This window comes from Lynx canadensis, chromosome D4, assembly GCF_007474595.2.
Source record: "Lynx canadensis isolate LIC74 chromosome D4, mLynCan4.pri.v2, whole genome shotgun sequence".
In the NCBI taxonomy this organism is placed as follows: Eukaryota; Metazoa; Chordata; class Mammalia; order Carnivora; family Felidae; genus Lynx; species Lynx canadensis.
The window spans coordinates 74,775,976-74,798,035 of NC_044315.2; the positions used below are offsets into that span (position 1 = coordinate 74,775,976).

General features: G+C 44.0%; 1 protein-coding gene and 1 long non-coding RNA gene across 2 annotated transcripts in view; one reads left to right on the forward strand and one right to left on the reverse strand.

Moving 5' to 3' along the window:
* The window catches only part of TNC (tenascin C), a 95,012-nt gene that overhangs the window by 9,849 nt on the left and 63,103 nt on the right, over nt 1-22,060 (reverse strand). Inside the window, exons 16-22 of the mRNA XM_030293782.1 lie at nt 17,717-17,989; nt 15,885-16,157; nt 10,184-10,306; nt 8,674-8,817; nt 6,373-6,492; nt 4,163-4,306; nt 3,265-3,395 (exon numbers count right to left, since the gene is read on the reverse strand). Coding sequence (XP_030149642.1) covers nt 3,265-3,395; nt 4,163-4,306; nt 6,373-6,492; nt 8,674-8,817; nt 10,184-10,306; nt 15,885-16,157; nt 17,717-17,989 — 1,208 coding nt within the window. The remainder of the gene's footprint in view (nt 1-3,264; nt 3,396-4,162; nt 4,307-6,372; nt 6,493-8,673; nt 8,818-10,183; nt 10,307-15,884; nt 16,158-17,716; nt 17,990-22,060) is intronic.
* Nucleotides 76-19,820, forward strand: LOC116738424. The gene is made up of 3 exons (XR_004344348.1): nt 76-199; nt 839-1,043; nt 19,479-19,820. It is a non-coding gene; the product is annotated as an uncharacterized LOC116738424 (long non-coding RNA).

Consider the following 22,060-nt stretch of genomic DNA (forward strand, 5'->3'; position numbering starts at 1 on the left):
GCCACATAAATCATCAGTGTACAGATGATACATTCATTCATTCACCCATCCATTCATTTCTTCATTCAGAAGAATCCACTGAGTCTCACTCTGTGCCAGGCTCCATGCTTACTTCTGGGACATCAGAAATGGGGAGACTGAGGCATGAGGAAAGGTGCTGAAGCCAGAGGGGGTGAGCAAATGAAAATAATATGAGAAGGTAATGATTTATCTCAAACACACTTGATTTTGGGTGGTGGAGTGGTGGAAGAAGTGGGAAAAGACCAGATTCCAAAGGGCCTTAAATGCCAAGCTGTGGAAATTGAAGTTTATCATGATAAGCTGCAGATTCCCAAAAGGGCTTTTGAACAAATGAATGATGTGAACCCAGCTTAATTTGGTAGCAAGGTGAATCACGCAAAGGGCAAAAGGTTTAGAGACCAGTTATACCAGTGGCCCCTAATATGGCACTTTTTCATCCTCCTCTGGGAAACTTTAAAATAATATAACACCTGGGCTCCATCCCAGACTGACTGCATCATAAGAGCCAGAAGTGGGGCTCTGCCGGGTGCATATTTAAGAAGCTCCTCAGATGATTCTCATGCAGTCAGTCTGGGGATCTCTTGAGTCGGGGGATGACTGCAGTAGTTCAGTAGGCATGGCACAATGAAAGTCTGAGCTGAGCTGGCATGTCTCTTTCCCAGGACAGAACTGTCCAGGAGAGGTGTACATGTGCCTCTGCTGTCAGACGTCTCCTAACTACCCCTGTAGGTTGTGATTTTGCTTACTGGGCTGCTGTCCAGAGGATATTAATTTCAGCTTTCAAGAGATCTTCTTCCTTTTCAAATCCTCTTTCTAGCTTCCAATGCCTGAGAATTCACCTTTTAGCAGATGACTTTGGTGTCTGGAATTGAAATTCAACCTACAACCTTCAACCTACGCTTCTGGCAAACCAAACTCATCAGTGCTGTCTACAACCTGCAAATACAGCCAACAAGGTGTAGGCAAAAATGAGGCAGTGTGGAGGTGCCTGGAAGGTTCTCTCGCACCGTCACACCAGGAAGGTGAGGTTATCCTGATTCTTCCAGATGGAGGGTGGGGGCTGAATTTCAAAGGAGCTGCAAGACTTGCTCTCTCCCCACGATTTGTTGGTGGCAGAAGACGGTCTTGCATTCTGTCTCCCAACATCCTGCCCAGGACTCTTTCCTCCTTCACCAGGTTGATTTTCTTGGGTGAAACATAAAAACTCAGGGATTGGACATGCAGCAAAGTAAGTCAGTAAGTGGACACTAGTGACCTGGTGACCTTTGTGTGATTCCCCAGGTCTGGTCCCTGGGGAAGGATCAGGTGCAAAGCTGGGTTCATTGAATTACTTTGGCGATACAATTACCCCTCAGCTCTTCCGGCTGCTGTGCAAAGTGGCTTTCTATGCAGTCAGGGTAGATCGAAATGAGGCTCAGGACTTCAGGTAAACAAAGTCCTAGAAGGCCTGACTGGGAAGGGACTTTCAAGATTGGTGAGTCCAATGCATTCATTTCACATTATGTGAACACTGACACAAGGTGCTTATGTAAAGGACTGCCTCTATGAACACAGGGAGTTAGTTTGTTGTTATTCCAACTCAAAGAAGGGCCATGGTAGAGACTAGAAATGTGTGTTCACTTCTAGTTAAACATGGGAGAGTGGATATGCCAGTTTAGTTCTATCTTCTTCTGAAACCCACTACAATGAGGGTAAAGGGATATAAAGTATAAGCCCACAAGGATGAGGTGGATGATAGAGGGGACAGATACAGGCATGCAATGTCAACAGGATCTTGACAGATGGGAAGGGGTGCCATGGAGTGACAAGTGAGGGGGCAGAGCTGAGAAAGCTGGGGCATAACTGACTAAGCGGGTGGGGCCAGTCAGAAGCGGGTTGATGAACACCACAGAGTCCAGCAAGTTCAGGAATGGAATGTGTACAAAAGCAAAGCTGCCTTTGAAGACTAGTGTGGGGCATGGCTGAACAAAGGTGTGTTTAAAAGCTTAAATAAGGAATAGATGCCAAGCTCTCCAACAGTCTAGAGGACTCCAAGCTCTCCAAGCTCTCTTCAACAGTCTAGAGGACTGTCCTTCCCAGTCTAGATGAAAGGCTGAGGTTACTCTCTGGAGAGACTGAGCCAGAGAGAAGATTCTGGATTGTAATCCACCAGGCTCAGTGGTGCTACAGTGGAAACAGAAATGAAGGTTTGTTCACATAGGAGCCCAGGCTCTTCTTCCACCTATGCTCCTAGCAGCTTGGTTTGAAAGGGTTGGAGGAACCTCTAGAGAGATGCATTAGCTCAAGAGCAAAGGCTTATAGTACCACTATTTGTGAGTCCCCCAACAAAATGACTGGGTACTTGCTTACTCACTCTATGTTGAGCCCCATAGTTGACAAGACCTGTGAATGCATTTGGGACTCCCAATAAACTGTTTCATTCTTGGCTCAAGGACAAAAGGGCCATCGGGCATTGGGTGGGAGTCTCCAACATGAAAGAAGACCCAACCGAACAACAGCAGTGGAACCCAAAGAAAGAAAGAAAGAAACTTGGAAGAGACACTATTCAGGTTGTAGAATAAAATACCAGTAACATATATTCTTAGAGATAACAAGAAAATGATGCACGGAATATAAACAATATGCTAGAAGAAGATGAATGAACAGGGAATAAGTAAAAGATCTTGGAAATGTAAAATGTGATGACCAAAATTAAAAATTCAGTAACAAGTTTAGAAAATAAAGTTTAGAGATAAAGTTCACTTATGTGAAAGGAACAGCTAAAGTTATTTCAAATTGGAAAGTACGGGAAAAAGAGGAGAGCATATAAATAACTGCTGTAAACAGTATTAACGGTTGATGGCATAAGAACATGGTGATGTATGTTTCAATATCTAATGGAATGATACCATCTGTGACATTGTATATATGGCAAATATTCTGAAGAAGCCTTTGGCTTTTGCTTAATAAAACATTAAAGCACCATGAACCCAGCTCCTAAAATGTCCTCAAGTCTTGTGAGCAGTGGTTTTTGATCTTGGCGGGCTATCAAAACTGGAGTCTGGTTAAAATGAGACAGGGAGGCTGGAGAATATGATTCAGAAGGTCTGGCATGACATCCAGTCCCTATTAATTTGTTTTTTTTTTTTCTTCTCAGCTCCCTAGCTGTATTGGGGAGAAACAACCCTAGGGTAATTCTTTTCTCTTTTGAGGATCATGTACATGTTTCAAACAGCAGTAGAGAGTTTATATACTTCAAGCTACCTTGACTGTACCATCCACAGATTCATACACCAATAGGTAACCGGTGACAGATGCCCTGGGGGGTCTCCAGGTGAGGAGAGCAGTTTCCGACTGAACGTCAGTAGCAGTCAAGTCTCTTGGAGAATCAAGGTCTGCAGAAGATAAGTCATTTATTATCAAATACGTCAGCAACTATAGGACAGAAATCCCTGGCTGGGTTATCAGGAAGCCTGGGTTCAAGTCCTTGCCCTACTGTTGACCTGTATGACCTTGGGCAGAACCTTCCCCATCAGTAAATGAGGAGGTTGAGTCATGTGATCTCTAAAGACATAATTCTCTGTGGTTCATCTCATCCTAAGGGCCAGATTTTCCTGAGCTCTACATACTCTTGATTGGTCTTGGGTGGATTTAGGGAGAAAGACACAGCTGTGAACGTAATTACCAACCTCTCTTGCTCTTCAGTAACAGGACAGATGAATGCTGATATTGGCATTCACCTCTACTGAGAGGATGCTTCCTCTATTTCCCAGCTTGCCACAGTTTGTAAGAAGATCTCAATGTATAAAAACCCAATGGACGTCTAGGAAAACGTGCCTGAAACATCTTTCTCTTAAAAATATTTCCCTGCCTAGAACATGGATCATTAAACAGTGGGTTTGGGGCCAGTGGGGCCTGGTTTTCCACTTAAAAAGCCCTCCTTTTAAAACCATTTCCTAGTCCATGGGGAGAACAGGTCATTTCAGTTCAAAAGGAAATGGTGTGTTTCTTAAGGTCCTGACTGAGTGGGCACTGGTGAGTTTAGCTGATGCTGACATCATCACATTGCAAGGATCTGATTTAAGAAAGAAGGGTTAGAGAGCATGAGCACTGAAGATGAAGGCTGTGGGTGGGCGTCTTCCCAATCCCAGCGTCTTTGTACCTGTTGTGAACTTGGTAGTGATGACTGAACTCTTCTGAGGCCCTTTCTCTGCAAAGATTCTCAGCACATATTCCGTGGCAGGCTCGAGGTCGGTCAGAGCATACTCCACTGTGTTCCCGGACACCGTGCGTGTAATTTCTGGCACTAGACATAAAATACACACACCGAGGCAGTTACCTCTCCCTGTGTGAGCCGTCAGCACACTTGGCACATGGCACACACATCTACTTCTAGCAACAATTTTCAGTGACCCTGCAGAAAGGCAGGTTTTGATTTCTGAAATGACACACCCTCCTCGCTCTGTATATGAGGAGTGCTCACCTCATATACAAAGGATTTATCACACGGGGACTGGATTTTTCCGGGCACCACTGAAAAGAAAGGGGATGGGGTGGGGGGGGGTCAGGGCTTTCCACATGGTGCTGGCTGGGGCAGCTTTGTAGCTGAGGTGTGGGAACCAGCTAGAGGAGAGTTGTAGCTAATGTCCCCAAGCCTAGGGCTGCCCAGATTTAATGTGTCCCATTGCTTGCTCTCACCTCCTTTTGGCTTACTGTCATGTCCTTTTATAATTTGACAGATGTTGTCAAATCATGAGGCTGGGGAGCCACACAAATTGGGCAACTGCAGACACGCCAGAGCCTGGTTACTGCTTCCCAGAGCCCTTTGGGTCAAGTCCAGTGACAGATACTGAACCATGGTGCCAGGCATGTGTGTTTATTTCTGAGTCACATGTGACTGACCACCTTGGCTTGCCCGGGACTGAGAGGTTTCTCAGGGTGTGGGGCTTTTAGTGCTGAAACTGGGAAAGCCCTGGGTAAACTGGGATGAACTGGTCATCCTGTCTGTCATCCCTGAAACCCCCTTTCCTAGACCTGCCTCGACTTGTTCCATAATCACTGTGAACTATAGTTTAATTTACTATATATAGGTGTGATAACCCCAGATTCCCTGACTCGGAGGAGTTTGCTCTTAGGGAATATTTAAGAATTGAAGAGATGAATGAATGAATGAATGAAGAAACAGAAGTGTAAAAAGAATAAACCCAAGAATCTCTCTTCCCTCAACCCCCAACTTGCTCTATGCTTACAAAGAACTCTCTTAGCTAGTGTCCAAGGGAGAATTAAGATTTTCAGAGGCCCCAGACATGGGTTATGATGCCTTTCACATTGTCACTGCAAGTAAAACAATACTGAACCATAAAATATGAAAACTTCCATATGCTTTGGGATTAAGATAGGAAAATTTTTTTCTAGCGTAGCTCATTACAAAAACATGAATTCATTCACCGAAAAGAAATCTCTTTCTCCTCTCTCTTATTTGTATTTGATCTTATGTTTTGGTGGTCATGGCGTGCTGGTGCCCTGAACAAGTGTTTAGTCTTATAACTGAGTAAATGAATTAGCACAGATATCCGCAAAGACAAGGAGAAATCACTTCTGATTTCTCAATCACGCCTGTTACAACTGGCTCCCTCTGTGGCCTCTAAGAATCCCAGGTTCTCCAGCACCTCCTGAAATGGCCTGTTTATTTTAAATTTTTAAAAATTTTTCATTTAATTTTGAGAGAGAGAGACAGAGTATGAGCAGGGGCGGGGCACAGAGAGAGAGGGAGACACAGAATCCAAAGCAGGCTCCAGGCTCTGAGCTGTCAGCACAGAGCCCGACGGGGGGCTCAAACCCACGAGCCGTGAGATCATGACCTGAGCCAAAGTCAGACACTTAACTGACTGAGCCACCCAGGTGCCCCTGAAATGATCTGTTTAAGACTCAAGATTTTGAACTCATTCTTTGTAAGAGATGACAACTGCTGCTTAGAGAGGAAGTCTCACAGTGATAGGCAGGGACACTAGCAGGGGAGGAGGGACAGGCTGGGGAGACACATGCAGGCTGGAGATGTGCTCTTTGTTTTCCTTGAAATTACCTCCTGGCCTTCCTTGGTGTAACCACAACACTGATGCTCTTGATTCGTCAGCAAGCACATGAGGATGGGTAAGGCCTCCCTTGCCCCCACCCTGGCCAGGCCCTCCACACCCACCCATCCAGCCCCAGCCTTCGGCCCATGAGTCTATTCTGAGGTTGACAGCCGCAAGGACGTCTCTGGCCTTCCAGCTTACCCGTGTAGTTTTGCCATCCTGGACCAAAGGTGACGGGGAAGAGGTAGAACAGGACAGACACTCCTCCTGGTGGGGAGGGTCTCAGACATGACCTTACCTCTCTCCCCTGTGTAGGAGATGACGTAACTGTCCACAGGGGCAATGGCTGGCTGCCACATGGCCAAGGCTTCTGAGTCAGTGATGTTGGCTGTCACCAGGCCAGATGGGCCATCCAGGGCTGCAAAGAGAGGTGACTATATGTTGGAGAGATAGGCAGTCATGGGGTAGGACATCAGACACAGCTGCTCTGCAGTCTCCCTGCTCCTAGATTCCTGGTGTTGGGGTTGGGACACAGTGTCTGTTGTGTGGACAGTTCCGAGTCCTGAGTCTGGAGCCAGGACCACCTTGGTTGGAGTCATGATTCCTTCCCTTGCTGATTAGGTAATCTTGGGTCTCTACTTCCCTACTTGTAAAATGGGGATACTGATTCTGTCTGGCTTTATCCTCAGTGTTATTTTGATGCTCACATGATATCGGAGGTGAAAAGGAGCTACATAAACTGTAAAGGGCTGGGCACATGATGAGGGTTATCATTATAGTTCATATCACTTGTTACAAAAACAGGGGGCACAGGCGGCCAGAGGCTCTTCTGGGCTTTAAAGGATAGCTCCAGTTAGGTGGCTCACAGGCAACATAGAGCCAGGCCCCAGAGGCTGCGACCCTGGGTTCTACCACAGCTTCTCTGCCTAGTGTCGGTGTGCCCTTCTCCAAACCTCACTTTCTTCAGGTATCAGAGGGCGGCTGCTCTAAGGATGAACTAGACGATGTGTGTGAAATGTCTGGGATAGCGCTAGCTCACTGCAGCTGCTATTGTTACTTTTTTTTTTTTTTTGAGTGGGGAAAAGGGGCAGAGGGAGAGGGAGAGAGAACCCTAAGCAGGCTCCACACCCAGTGCAGAGCCTGATGCCAGATTGCATCTCATGCCCCATGAGATCATGACCTGAGCCAAAATCAAGAGTTGGATGCTTAACTGACTGAGCCACCCATACTACCCGATATCCCTTTCTCAGAAACTAACCTAAATACGACTGTTGCCCCCTAGCATCTGCATTTATTACTCAGTTATTCTAGGACAATGGCCCTGGGAGGGTGGAGGGCAGCAGTCATTAGTTTACTTCAAAGATGAGGCTCCTGAGCTCCAAGAGATGTGATGACCCGCCTGAGAAGCAGGAGGAGGCAGAATAATTTTGGAAGCCCACACGGTCTGCTCTGAGTTCCTTCCTGTTTCGGCCTGCCTGTACAGGATCTCCTTTAAATGCCGAGGACAATGGGCCTCAGGAGGAAGTGCACCCAAGCTTTTGCAATCTGTTGCCACGGAGAGTCATGAATGAAAGATTTCTATGGGGGAAATAGGGCCTGTGTGGCAGGGCGGACAGGACTCTGGGTTCAGATGGGATGTTTTAATTGCATATTATCAACTTTTTTAGACTATTAGGATATTTTTAAAATTTCCTATGAGGCCCATTCTTTGGATCCCTTAATGGATTAGACTGGATAATTGCTCGTCTATCAAAGGATAAATTGTTCAGAGACATGGCTGCCTGAAAAGAAATTTTCCACTTCATTCTCCTTCAGTGCAATTCATTATTTCCCCCTCCTTACAGCATGCTGTACAAATCAGGTTATAATAGGACAATAATCCTCTATTTAGAAGAACACAGGGCTTGGAGTGAGGCTGACCCAAGTTCAAATTTGCTTCAGCAATCACTAGTTCTGTGGCCTTGGCCAAGGTATTTAATTTCCCTGGATCTTGGTTGTGTCTTCTGCAAAATGGGAATGATAACAGCCATTTTAATGATTTAACGGCAAAGGGTTTAGTAACAGTGCCTGGAATACAGTGACTGCCCAATCAAGAGTACTTTATGGCTGTCCCTGTTACATGTCAGTGTGAAGCACCCGTTTGGAAGGACTGTCTCAATAGGCAGGGAGGGAAGGAGGTGGATTAATGTGCACAGTCATTTACATTTACAGAAGCTTTACAGATATCATTTCATGTGATCCTTACAGCACCTTCTGCAAAGGAAGCAGAATTATACCCATCTTACAGAGAAGGAAACCAGATCCTAGAAAAATTAACTGATAGCTCATGTATCTAGAAGTGGTAGACTTGGGATTTCAATCCAGGTCAGTGTGACTCCCAAACTTGTACTCTTTCTTCCACACTAACCCAAGGAATGGGAGGCCCAGGGAGGGTAAGGATGAAGGCAAGTTTACCCTGCCCATAAAAGGCTGGGGATGGGCCAGAAATGAGGTCTCCTGTGCTCCAAATTCAGTCCATTTTCCACTAGGGTTTCCCAAATAAAAGAAAATTTTCCAGCTGCTGAGTCATGAGCAATAATACGGAAGGTGAGAAAAACACCTGTGGTGAACGATCCTGAGACGGGTTCACTTTCCTCAAAGCCCTTCACGGCGATGACGCTGACGAGGTATTCTGCTCCAGGCAAGAGCTTCGCCAGTCTGGTCTGAGTCTTGGTCCCGTCCACAGTTACCACTGAGGGTGTCCCTGGAACCCGGCAAAAGCAAGATCGGGAATGGTGAACCTCACTGAAACATACCATCGCCCCAAGAATGGTGTATCCAATTTGGAAATGAAACTATGCCTTTATCCAGTACCATTTTCTTGACTTCCTCTCATTTGCTCCTACCCTCTGGCGTAAGAGAAGAGGCCTTACTTTTTGTATAATACTTTTTTTCCATCCATGCAGATGCCAAAAAGCAAGCCAGGAGAGGAAAAAACATGAAATCACAACGTGCTAAAAATGGCAAGTTTCCGTTCAGTAGAGAGTTGGCACGTCATGCACATTTTATTTATTTATTTTTCCCACAAAGACTATGAAAAGCTCACTCTTAATGTATATCTGATATATTTAACCCATTGTCTTAGCTTTGGAATATACAGACTCCCTTACTAGCAGAGATCCTACTCTTTAAGAAAAGAAGATGGTCATAGTCAAGTTCGTACTTATATTTATTTAAAAGGCCTGAATTCATACTTCTTAGAATTTCAGGGCTGGTGAGGAGCTTGTATATCAGCTGGCCAAACTTCCACTGGGCTGCTACATCATCCCTTTGAAGAGGTATCAACCATCCTTTCTGTATATCCTTCTGCTTGCCAGAATGTCTTGAGGCAGATTTGACTGTGTATCCCCGCCCCCGCCGCCCCCAGCCAAGCATGGTCTTTGTTGTGGCCCCTGTGCGCTGGACTAGAACTCTCAGCTCTACTAAGTCACAACTCCCCATCTGTACTGAGACAGGCCGATTTGGAAATCAAAGGGTAAAACTTCACATACATCCAGCTCAAGATCAACTTTTCAGATAAGTGTGCTCAAAGAGAAAAAGGCCAGTGTATTTAGAGTCTCTACCATTATGAGAAAACAACATTGGGGTCCATTTCTTTTTTTCTTTTATTTTTTAATGTTTATTTGTTTTTGAGAGAGACAGAGAGAAACCGAGCACAAGCGGGGGAGGGACAGACAGAGAGAGGGACACAGAATCCGAAGCAGGTTCCAGGCTCCACGCTGTCAGCATAGAGCCCGAGGCGGGGCTCAAACTCACAAACCGTGAGATCATGACATAAGCTGAAGTTGGACACCTAACCAACTGAGCCACCCAGGTGCCCCAGGATCCATTTCTCACAGAAGTTGAGAACTTCAAGGCTGGAGAGGGTCTTCATAAAATGACCCTACACAAGGTAATTCTTCCAAGGATCTTAGAGCACTTTACAAATGAAATCTACAGAGATGGTCTCAAATAGAAGAAAATAATTTTCTTTGGTCATATTTGGGGAGGATGGCAAGTATCAGGGTTTCTTCACTATCCCACTCACACCCTCCAGGCCACTCCTCCCCTCCCCTTTTCGAGTGCCCTACCTCCTCCAACAGGGACATAGGTGATCCGGAAGCTCTCCACCTGGGCAGAGGGCGCCATCCAGCTGACAGTGGCTGAGTTTTCAGTGATGTCTGAGAAACTGATTTCCTTAGGAGAGCCCATGGCTGTCAAGGAAAAAGCACAGGAGAAACCCAGAAACAGTCAACTATATTGCTCATCAATGATTCTTCCTGGATTCCTTATCCAGGAAAACACAGCCCCTAGAGTTTGTGGCTGAGCCATGCCTTTAGGATAGAGAATGTGGTGGTCTAGGGTCAAGTTGTGACTCGATAGAAACAATTGTTTCTACAATTCTACAGCCCAGGGCTGTAAAGCAGCCATTCGGTTTCATTTCAGTACAATGTTAACACCACAGTTGACATCTAAGGAAGTGAGGCTGGCTGGTTTCTCAGCTTGGAATATGTCATCCTATCATTTTTCATTTTTAGCATTTTTTTTTCAAACTTTGCATTGTAGCTTCTTTTATTAAATGATACTAAGACTTGACAATGGTATGGTTCTTTGCAATTGATTGGAATTAACCCTCATTTAGAAACCTCTGAGAAGGTGTGGTTGTAGCCATTTTACAGAGGAGCAAACTGAAGCTTGGTTCTCCAGTGCACATTGTTGTGGTGTGACCTTTCTGGGTCCCAGGACTGGGCAGCAGAGCCGGCTGGAATCCTGGGGATCCTGGAAATAATGTTCACATGGAAACTGACCTCGACAAACCCATTCCTAGAACTGGATGGAGGTCCAGAACCAGGAGACCAAACAAACACCTCACACACACTGGGCCCACCTGGGGGGAAAGCCATGTTTCTGCTACAGCCATACCTCCCCCCAAACCCAGTTTCCATTGGCTTTGCTCTGTATTTCTTGGCTTAGCTCCTTGCCCTCTTCAGCTGACCATGTTTAAGCAGAGAGTTCAGGAAACAATTTTCAGGCCTCCAGGGAACTTGTTTCTCATCTTTCCCTTCTCCAACCCACGTTGATCATTAAGTTTTAAAACCCACAGCCCACTGTGGGGAGATGTTTTTCTTCCCTCTCCATTTCTTTTTCCCTCCTCTTTTGGCTTTCTCCTGTGACCTGGTAGCACCTCCAGACTCTGAAGGGGTTGCCTGGGGTTTTGCCCTCTCCTTGGAAAACTCTGGAAACCACAAGGGCTCTGGAGCCCGGAAGATCTTGATTGTCCAAACACCACGGAGGGCCTGGGCAACCTGGGGGCAGGTCCCTTCACTTCTGTGGGCCCCGGTTGCTCCATCTGTCCAGTGGGAAAAATGATGTCCACCTACAGGAATATTTTTAGGATTAGCAGAGCTGATGGACGTAAAACCCCTAACAGAATCTGGCATGAAGTAAGAATTCAGTAAACATGATTGTTCTCTCTTTCGTTCCCATGTAACTATTTTTCCCATGGGCTACCCTGGATTTTGAAGTAACTTCCAAGAAAGATCTAGATGAGGCCGGCTGAACACAAACCAACAAACCCCAGTGAGGTGTGCAGATGAAGGCACCGTGGCTCTCCTGCAGCTTGCCGGGGTCCATACCGCCTTCCACTCTGACTGCAAACCTCACTGGTGCAAGTCCTAGCACATTTTCGATGTATCTTTGTGGCCACAGCTTTTGTTTCTCTAGATCCTAGGTTTTCTCATCTACAAAATGGCAATATTATCTGCCATGCTGTAGAAACCGTAAGAATTAGCAGCCTCATACATCGTGCCCGCCTGAGGGATGTGCCTGATTAGAGTGGCAGGAAAACAGCCATGCATAATAACATGAAGGAATGGGACAGTAGCGATGGAATTCTAGGTTCATTGGGGTGATAGTTTTGGACAATAGGCCTTCCTAGGTGTGGAAGACTATTTGTTATTTTAGTATATCTCCTTCTGTCATAAATAATGCCCTAAGTCTCCAGGACCACAGCAGAGGAGATGGTCAACGGGAACCTAAAGACAGAGCTTCACACAGCAACTAAATCATGCTACTTAAAAGCTGGGAAGACCCAAGCAAGGCAATGCCTCTGTCTCTCTTCCCAAGTGGATGCATGATTTTCAATAAAAACTCCATTATGGAAACATCTGGAATTGTTAAAAAAAACAAAAACAAAAACTCACAAGGAGGTTGAGGAGGGCTTTTATCCGTAATTTGCATAAAAATTTGCCTCCCCAAATCTGGAGCAAATGTCCATTGCTTTAATCACCTGGCCCTTGATAATCAGCTTTAAAAATTTATTCTCCCTTCAACATACTTTTTTTTGAACACTTCATATGTCCGAGGTCCTATGTTAAGCTAAGGGGACAGCTACTGTAGCCAGTATGGTTTAAGAGCAAGGATTTTCGAGTTAGACTGACCTGGGTTTGAATTCCATTCTGGCCTTACCTGCTAAAAACACCTTACCCCCTGAGGTCTCAGTTTCCCTTCTGTGAAGTGGAACTGACTGTGGCACTCCCTGGCCTGGCTGGGTCATGGTGGTTCAGTGAGACGAAAGTGTGTCCGTTGCCCGGCTTCATGTGGCATGGAGCTCACGCTTTATAATTGGTGGTTACTATCTTTATGCTTCATGGGAGTCAGAGCCAGAGGCACCGAGCATAAAGAGCCTGGTTCATATAGAAGGAAGGATTGCCAAGCAAGGGTCTCTGCAGACCTGCTGAGTCAGGCCCCCGGGGCACAATGCTGTTGCAACTCCGGTGTGTGGTTTCAAGTGCATCTGAACTGGAACTGAGCAGAGGATTTGCAGGGCTGCCTTGCTGGGAAAGGAATGTTAGGGGGGAATGGGCGGCACATTGTGGAAGTTGGGAGAAGGGACACTGACTCCCCCATTGGCCTCCAGGGAGGAAGGGAGTACCAGGGATGTGTGTGTGTCTGGGGGCAGTGATGGGGAGAGGCTAAGGAAGCATTTCAGGCTCCTCACTGAGCACTTGAAACTCCAGAGAAGAAGAATAAAGCCATCATACTCTGTTGTTGGATTTTTAACTATTTTCTGTCTATTCTGGGGACCCTCTATTTGGGCACACCGGTGTCTAAATCCCCAATGGCAAAAGATGTTTCTGGTAACTCTGGGCTTTCCAAAGAGGGCCACTGCTGCCGTGAAGATGTGGCTCAAACAATGGAGGGGAAGAGGAGCCATTGCAAATACACGGATCACCAGACGGAACAAAAACTTATGACCTAAGTATCCACCAGTAGGGGAATAGTTAAGTAAATAAGGCTCATGGGATTGTCTCTCAGATCTAATAAGCCAGAAACACACATACACTACAGTGTGCAAGAGTGTTGCCCCAACAAAATTTAAAAAAGAGAGCTTAGATTTGTGTCAATTTTGTCTATTTGCATAGACAAGAAAGTGGTAAAATTGGTTGTCTCTACACAGAGCAACTGGGTAGCAGGGACATAGCTGAATAGGGACTTTGCTAGATGTTCTTTTTTTTTTTTAATTTTTTAATTTTGAACCAAGTGATCCATGAAAAAATAACATTTACTTGAAATCACCCAAACATAAAAATAGCTAATATTGCTACAATGGGCAAGGCAACAAAATACTCAACAGTCATGGGCTTATTTAAACCTCACAGCTGAATTCTGAGTTCAAGTCTACTTGCCAGATGAGGGGACTGAGGTTCAGAGAAGAAAGGACTTGCCCAAGACCAAGCAGCTGGTACAGAGAAAGGATGAGACTCCAGGGAGTCTGCCCAGAGGCTCCAGGCCACACCACTTGGTACATTGCCCCCAACAGCCTTCCCTGCCACTGGGCACTTGCTGCTAGCAGCTTGTGCTCAGGGAGCCATAGGAGAACCTGCAGCAGCTTTTATGAGGATAAGGAGGAACAGAGTATCTCAGAGAAGGGTTTACTACTGTGCAGGAGAGGAAAGAGGAGGAAGGATAGAAAAATGGAAGGGAAACTTTCTAAAGCTGATGAGGTGATGGTGGAATCAGACGTGTGTTGTCTAATGGAGTCACCTCCCCTGTCCTCTCCAAGTACAGAGGGGATTCGGGCACACATGTGCACATACACACACACACATGCACATGTGCGCGCGCACACACACACACACACACACACACACACACACACACACACATGCTTTGGCTGTGAAATACAAAACCCCAAAGAAAGAAATCAAAGAATGGCTTTCCAAAGCACGGGGTCTGCCTTTCTTTTCTTTTGTTCTTAAAAAAAGAAGAAGAAAAAGAAAAAGCTCTTGATTATTCATTCTCTCTCTCTCTCTCTCTCTCTCTTTTTTTTTTTTTTTTTTTGCTTTAGCACTGTGGGGCCTCTAGAAAAAAAGATCAGCAAAACAAAATCAGTGATCAGAAGTAAACTTTGGAAGGCAGTGTTTATAAACCAAGGTCAAAAATCAGGCTCTGTCTCTGATCTCAAGTTGTTTTATGGGCAGCCACAGTGAGGGAGGAGACAAGGACCCGCATCCCAGGGATAGGGTGTCCAAGTTAATAAGAAACAGGATTTTTCCTCTGACTGAACTGCTGTCTGCATTTCAGCATTTCCTTCACGCCTACAAATACTGATTATGGTTTCTGTAGGTGGCGTCTCCTAGTTCAGTAGGTCCTGAAACCTGATGTAATAAAATACCCATCTCTGGACCAAGGGAAGGTTTTGGCTAATGTTGCACTCAATGCCTGTCAGAGACAGCAAGTATGTACCCTTGTCAGTTAGCTGTCATCCAGCCTGCTTACATTTATTTAGTAGTAATTAAAATAAGATGGTGTTTGGGTTCTACCCCAAACCTGGCCTTGTGACATTAGGCAAATCACATCGGCTTTCTGGGCCACAGATTCTTCATGCACAAACAGAAGAGGCTGGGATATACCATTCCTCTGGTCCCTTTTACCCCTCCTTGTGCTTTTGTGATTCTTTCTTCTGATCCCTCTTTGAAGCAGTCTCTCTCTAGGGAGTGCTATGTCTCTCCTTCTCCCTCAATTTCAGGAAGGAATCCACCCTACCTTTCATAGATCTTTCCCTCTAAAGAGACTGTTACCAATGAACTTTTTTCTCCTTGAAACAATTCACATGGAAAAGGGCCTGCATTTCCCCCTCTAGTGCCTTTTAAAGTTGTTATGAATATCACATAAAATCAGTGAGCTTCATGAAGAGCAGCTTGTTGACCTTGCCAGCTCCCTCCTTTGATCCTTCCTGATCACGGTACTGATTATTCACACACAGCATCTGATAAATATTCATCTTTATAGGTGGAGGTACCACTTCTCCATTATCCCCTGCCTGCTCTAAGGTCAAACATTTGACCAAAGAACAAGGAATTATACCTCTGCATTAAAAAACAAAAAAACAAAAAAACAAAAAAAACAAAACAAAAAAAAAACAAAACGATGGGATAATTGTCCTAAAGAAGGGTCTTTGGAATTTAAAAAATGTAATAATTATAATGATGATGATGTATTAATGAAAACAATGAAAATCCAAATAGCTTTAATTTACTGAGCTTTTGCTATGTGCCAAATCCTGTGCTATGGGCTTTCCATGAATTATCTCATTCAATCCTCCCAGCCCCATTCAATAAATGGCATCATACTCTTCTTGAATTAAGGCTTAGCCAAATTGTCCACACTCACACTGTCTATAATTGAAAGACCTTGGCTGCATTCAAAGATCTTGTAATTTCCCAACCCTGTGAAAGAAAATCCCCAAGTCATGACTTTTCTTGGTTATATCCTGTTTGTGTACGGTACCTGTTGTTGCTATAGCACTGACTGGTTGGGATCGCCTTCCACTGCTTATTCCATAGAGTTCAATTTCGTACTCAGTGGCCTCTCTGAGGCCAGTTATGTCCCTGGTTCGTTCGGGGGCAAGTAGGGTTATTTCCATTGGCTCAGACTGCTTTTTGGTATCTCTGATTTTGAGAACAAAACTGTCGAAGACCCCGTCATCAGCTGTCCAGGACAGACGGAAACCGTCTGGGGTGGCATCTGAAACCAGAAGGTGGTCAACTTCTGGCTCGGCTTCTAGATGGGAGAAAATGATGGGAGGAGGAGAGAGAACATCATTTACCAGCCAGTGCAATCTTCTTTTCCAGTGGGCGTATCAATATTCAGTGGCCCTGTGGCTCTCAGAGATAGAAGTGTCCTGAATACCAAAAATAAAATTATCCAACACAAACAAGTAGATCTAGGGGAAGGGAAAGATGGAATTCACACATTCACTACAAGCCAAGTGGCTGCTTGCATATGTGAGTTTTGTCTAAAAGCAATTCTATAAATCCACATCTGGACTCAGCTTTGGACCCTCCCATGCATTATTAAACAAGTTCAAAGCCAATAACTTGTTTACATTTGTGCTCTGATCTCCCAATGGCTGAGTGCCCATCCTCTGTAAGACCTTTTTCTTTTCTTTTAAAAAGATAAATAAACCAGTATTAATGATCTGTAGAGTTGCCTATGATGATACTGCTGATTATATTTCCCTTGATCCTGAGCAAAATGGCCTTTAAAATGTTATGTTATGGTCTTTTTGCTTTTTTCTTGTTAGTACTGTTGTACTAAAGAAGGCTCCTGCTCTCGACTTTTTTGCTTGCCTTTTTAACTATTAGATAAATGTTCAGAAGGTAAAACGGAGGCTTGAAACTTCTTGTGCTCCATACTTTGGAGTATTATCTTGGATTGCCTTAACCAGACAAAACTCAATGTCAAGGTAAATTTAGAGCCGAGTTTCCCAAAGTGTACTCAGAGCAAACTATTCCTGTTTGTTCTTCTTCTTTAAAAGGCACCCAGTGTCAAATACTGCCTGGGTAAGTCCCTTTTGGAGAGACACAGGCGCATTGAGATCTTCTGTGAAGCCTTGTTGTCAAGGATCCTGTTAAACTATGTTTAACTCAGTGGTTCCAAAACTTATTTGATCATGGAACTTCTTCACCAAGTAGGACCTTTGAATATTCTATGGAACTAGTAAAATCTAGAAAGACTTTGGGAAACACAGAGTTTTTACTGTTAATGTTGTTAATGTATGTGTCTCTAGGAATTATTAGTCTTGAGAAAATTATGGATTTAGTCTGTGTCAGAGAATCTCTATGACATTAGTGTTTACCAATATAATAGGTCTGCAGTTGAGTTTTCAATAACAAGCCCACCTTGTAGGTTTATCAAGATCACAGTTGACATTTTAAGATGACAAAATGCTGTAAATAAGTATATCTTTGAAATATACTCATTGGTATATTTCTTTTGAGAAGGCTGAAACATAGCTGGGGACCAGCCAGGATGTACACAGGAGAGGATGATGTGGAATAAGCACACAAGAACTACAGACAAGACATGGTCTAAAAGGACTTGGGATGCCAAGTGGCAAACATTTCGACCTTCTCATTTCTGGAGAGGGAGAAGAGGAGTGTTCAGTAGAGACATAAGACAAGGGAGAGTGTGATGGGGGGAAACACAAAAGAACAGGCCACATCTATGGATTCAGCAGAGAAAATGGACAAGAATGTTAAAACCATGGTGATATGGTAGATGGATTACATGGAAGGGAACCAAGGAGAGGAGAAAATGGCTCACTTGAATCCAAATACCTGTAACAATCTCAGCCCTCAAGGGCGTGGTTTGGTGCCCTTGGGTGAAGCCAGAGACCATGACCTCATAACCAATTCCAGTTATGAGGCCTCTGAGCTCCAACTTCCTCTGGGTTCCTGAAAGTGTGAATTCCTGGGGGTCCAGCAGCTTCCCAGAATCCACCACCGCTACTAGGAAGCTGTCAAAGGCATTCTCCGATGCCATCCAGGAAACTGTGAACCCGTAGGGATTAATGTCGGAAATGGTTAGGTTTTCCAGAAGGGGCAGGGCCTCTGAAAGAAGGGAGGAGTGAAAATAACTCAGGTTAGCAGCACTGACCCTGCAGGGATAGCACAACTCTCCACGGATACTGAGAGATACCCAATCAAACACTAAATGTGTTAATTTCTCAGAAAACGAATATTTAGTAAGAGCTTATTGGCTGCCAGATGATGTTATCTTGTGTAAATCTCTCAACAGGCCTATGAGATAGATAATATTCCCATTATACAGGCAAAAAAAAGCCTGAGTTTCAAAGAGGTTGATTGGCTTGGCCAAAGTCACAGAGCTAGTATGTGATAGAGCAAGGTTTTTAGCTGGATCTCACTCCAAAGGCCATGAATTGTTCTCTGTATAATTGGATATCTTGTGTTGGGTTTGTACCTCTTTCTCTATTTCCAACTGTCTTCTGGTCTTGAAGGAAATCAGCTCTTCTTTTCCCCCCAATATACTGATATACTTCCTTTTGGGTACATTTCATATGTTTCCATTTCACTTCTAGTTCACATTTTGAATCAAGTTAATGAGGCCCCTTAGTGACATACATCTTCATTAGCTGAAATAGGGGGAGGGGGTAAGATTTTTTTTTCATGTGGCAGAATTAACAAATTAGGGTTATGATCCAGTAAGCAATACTATAATTCACTGATTCTTTTGCTGTTTGTTTTCCTGGATAAAGTAGGAGGTAAGGACATGTCGGGATCTTTAATAAGTTCTGGTGTCATCTGGTCATTCATTCACCAAACATCTGTGTCCCAGGCACCCTTATTTCTTAGGCATCAAGGGGTCTTTTCACACACTGGGATTCCCAAAATAGTGAGGTTATATCAGCTAAGTTTCTAAGTGCTAAGTTCTAAGTACCAATCGACAAGGCTTCATGTTTATTCTCCTATTTAATCCTCATAATGACACTGTGAAATAGCTACTGCTACCTTCCCCCTCTCCCCCATGATATCTAAGGAAACAGAGATCAATGACTTATATACAGGATTCCAAATCTACTGGGTGGCTAAACTGGGCTCCCACCCAGGCCATCTGATTCCAAGCTCAATGCTCTTTCCACACTCTAAGCCAGTGTCTAATTAGTCAACCCCATCAGGGCTGGCAAGTCTGGAGGCTTAAGTAGGATTGGTGGAGAAGGTTCAGAGCCCCTCACTCTAGCAAAACGAAACACAGTAATAGTGAATGTATTTTTTATTGGAGGGGACATGGGGCTGACAACTCCATGACCAAGGCTGCTTTAGCCACACCTCATTTACAGCCTTCTTTTCTACTGCTTCTAAATGGAAACTTCCAAAGAGATAAATGACCTTACACCAATGCCCAGAGTCTAATCCATGCAATGTAAAGAAAGATGTTTTACAAAGAAGTCATTGGTGATTGAATGAACAAGTAAATGAATATCCTCATCCTCAAAGCAAAGATTTAAATTTTGTTGTGGGCTGGACTTCCTGTACTGATTTAGCATATTTGGTATTTGTTTTGAGGCTTTTTTTTTTCCAGGTAAGGATCTTCCGAAAATCATAATTCTATTGAAGGCGAAGATGAAATCACTTATACTGTGCAAACAGACTTCTTTGTCTCCAAGACAATGGTCTCAAGTTCTTTTGCTGAGTTTATTTAGGTAAGTGGCGTCTCTTTGGATAGCTAGCCTCTGTGTACCTCCACACCATCAAAGCAGCGGATTCTCATGAAAAGAAGGGCATTCAGGCTAATTAGTCAATCAAAGTCTTGTTATTTATAGTCATTCATGTTCAGCTTTTTTTTTTCTTTTTAAAAATATGCTTCTTTTAAAACTCAGGGTCTTTTCACTTCAAGGATTAGCTGAGACAATGCTGTAACCAGATCTAGGATTCCCAAGACCAGCCCTCCCAGACTGCCTTTCTTCTCTCCGTTTTGCGGGAGGTCCTGTGGGAGGCTACAAGAGATGGCCTGATGGGGTCTGTGGCTGGCCATTCCTGCCCTCCTGTGCATCGGGAGGCAAGAGACTGGGAGCCCCCACCACTCTCTCCCCTGCCCCACTAAGAAATGACCATGTTCTGCATTTGAAGACTTTTTTGAATGACTGAATTCACAGTAGGCAACGGGACAGAAAACAACCACTTTTTGATCTTACATTAAAACACGTCCAGTGTTCTCTTGAAAATAGTAAGAAAATCATGATTTCATAACAATAGCTGCTGAGTTTCTATCTAGAATTGTTGTTTATTTTTAAGAATGCTACTTCCCTCCTAGGAAACAGCAGACAGAACCCAGCATCGTAAGATGCCTACTGGATGCCAAGCCATTAAACTTTATCATATCCATTTAGATCCTGAGACAAAGCTGACAGAAATGGCTGTGGGGGTCCCTTTGTCAAATATAAGGAAACTGGAATTCAGAACAGTTAAGAACCAGCCAAGGTTATGCAGCTAAGAATATGTGGGGGAAGTTCAGAAACCACTCAGGTCTGATATCAAAACCCTCACACTTCTAGGTCATCATGGCTGCTTCCAATTAAATATTTAATTGATCTTATTAACATATTTTGTCGGTAGTGATTTAGATGCTGGGAGAGGCCTGGTTTAATGTGAATCAGCAGGCAAAGTCAGTCTCCTGAAAATTATCAGTAGTGGAAGGCAAGAGACTTCTAAATATTTTCTGAGGTATGTAGCCTTTGCCATTGATTTGGGATGATCTCAGGAAAGAAAACGGAAAGCCATTTCTTTATGTAATTCTTCAGTAATTCAAAGAGAGGTTGGAGGTCAAGTTCAATAAATGGGTAAGCTTCAATTAAGTTTGGATTTATCTGCTACCCTAGGTCAAACCTTCAGTAATTTGCTGTGGATGCTGACTTAAGACAAAGTGTTTTTTTTTTTTTTTATTTAAAGAAAAAGAGAAATTATTATATTTCTGGGGCAAGTGGTTTATAAACTGCCTTACTTAGCATGATTTATGGCAAAAATTCCTGCTCCAAGCTGTGGGTAACTTAGAACTCACTTTTCAGCCAGAATTGCTAAAATATGTATCAGCCTATAAAGCTAGACAGGAAAATCCTTGGAAGCTTTATGCAGCTGTTGAGTACATGGTCTCCATGTCCCATGAAAAGCTGCAAAATATCCCTCTTTGCGAAATACCAGAGGATCTGATCTCTCTTCACTTAGATGTTTACATCTGGAGTGAAGACTCTACTGGGGGTTGACGTTCCCTTAGAATGCCTATCACCTTTCCTCTCTGCTGTCCCCCATCTCAAAATTCTAAATGGACAAGTGAGAACCTTTGAATGAGTACCTGTCATGACAAAAGCAGTGAGGGGTCTCGTGGGGTCCCCAGCCCAGGTGGTCCCTGCCACACTAATGTCATAGCCAGTGTTCTCCAGCAAGCCCGTGATGTGAGCATGCTGTGTGTCTCCTGAGACCGTGAATTGCTGGGGCTCATACAGCGAGTGAGAATCACTAACATTGACAACAATCTTTGCAAAAAACCTGGCTCGAATGCTCCAGGACACATTGAAGCTGTCAGGAGTAATATTGCTAAGGATTAGAATGCCCAACTGTGGCTCTGGCTCTGAAGGGAGAGGAACATGGGCAAAAGAGAAAGGAGATGCATTATTAGAGGAAGCAGTTGGTTTTTCCAGAATATAGCCATAGGACATAAAAGTGCCAATCCCTCCAAATATTTGCAGAAAGGTAGTATATTAGGCTGTGGTTACACCTGCAATGACTAATGCTAGAGAATATACTTTCTCTGCAGGTATGGATGTGCATTCTTTATAAGTATAGACACAACTACTTGCTGGCCATAAGAAGAAAGGTGAACAGGCATTAGAATGGCAGATAGGAGCAACAGAGAATATTTAGGGTGCATTTCTAAAGGTTTGCAGCGGGACACTAGCTCTGTAAGATGTCCTAAGAAAAGTAGCTTTTAGTAAAGTATGTATGGGTATTCTATCTCACCCTAGAGATTCTCAAAGCCTGAGAGTATTTTATAGCCTCTGAAATGCTGGTTCTGTAAAGAAACCTACTTAATTTTGTGCAGCCCAGAATTTCATAAACTTATTGATCAGTGGATACTCTTTTAAAGGATATTCTTTGAACATCTCAAGT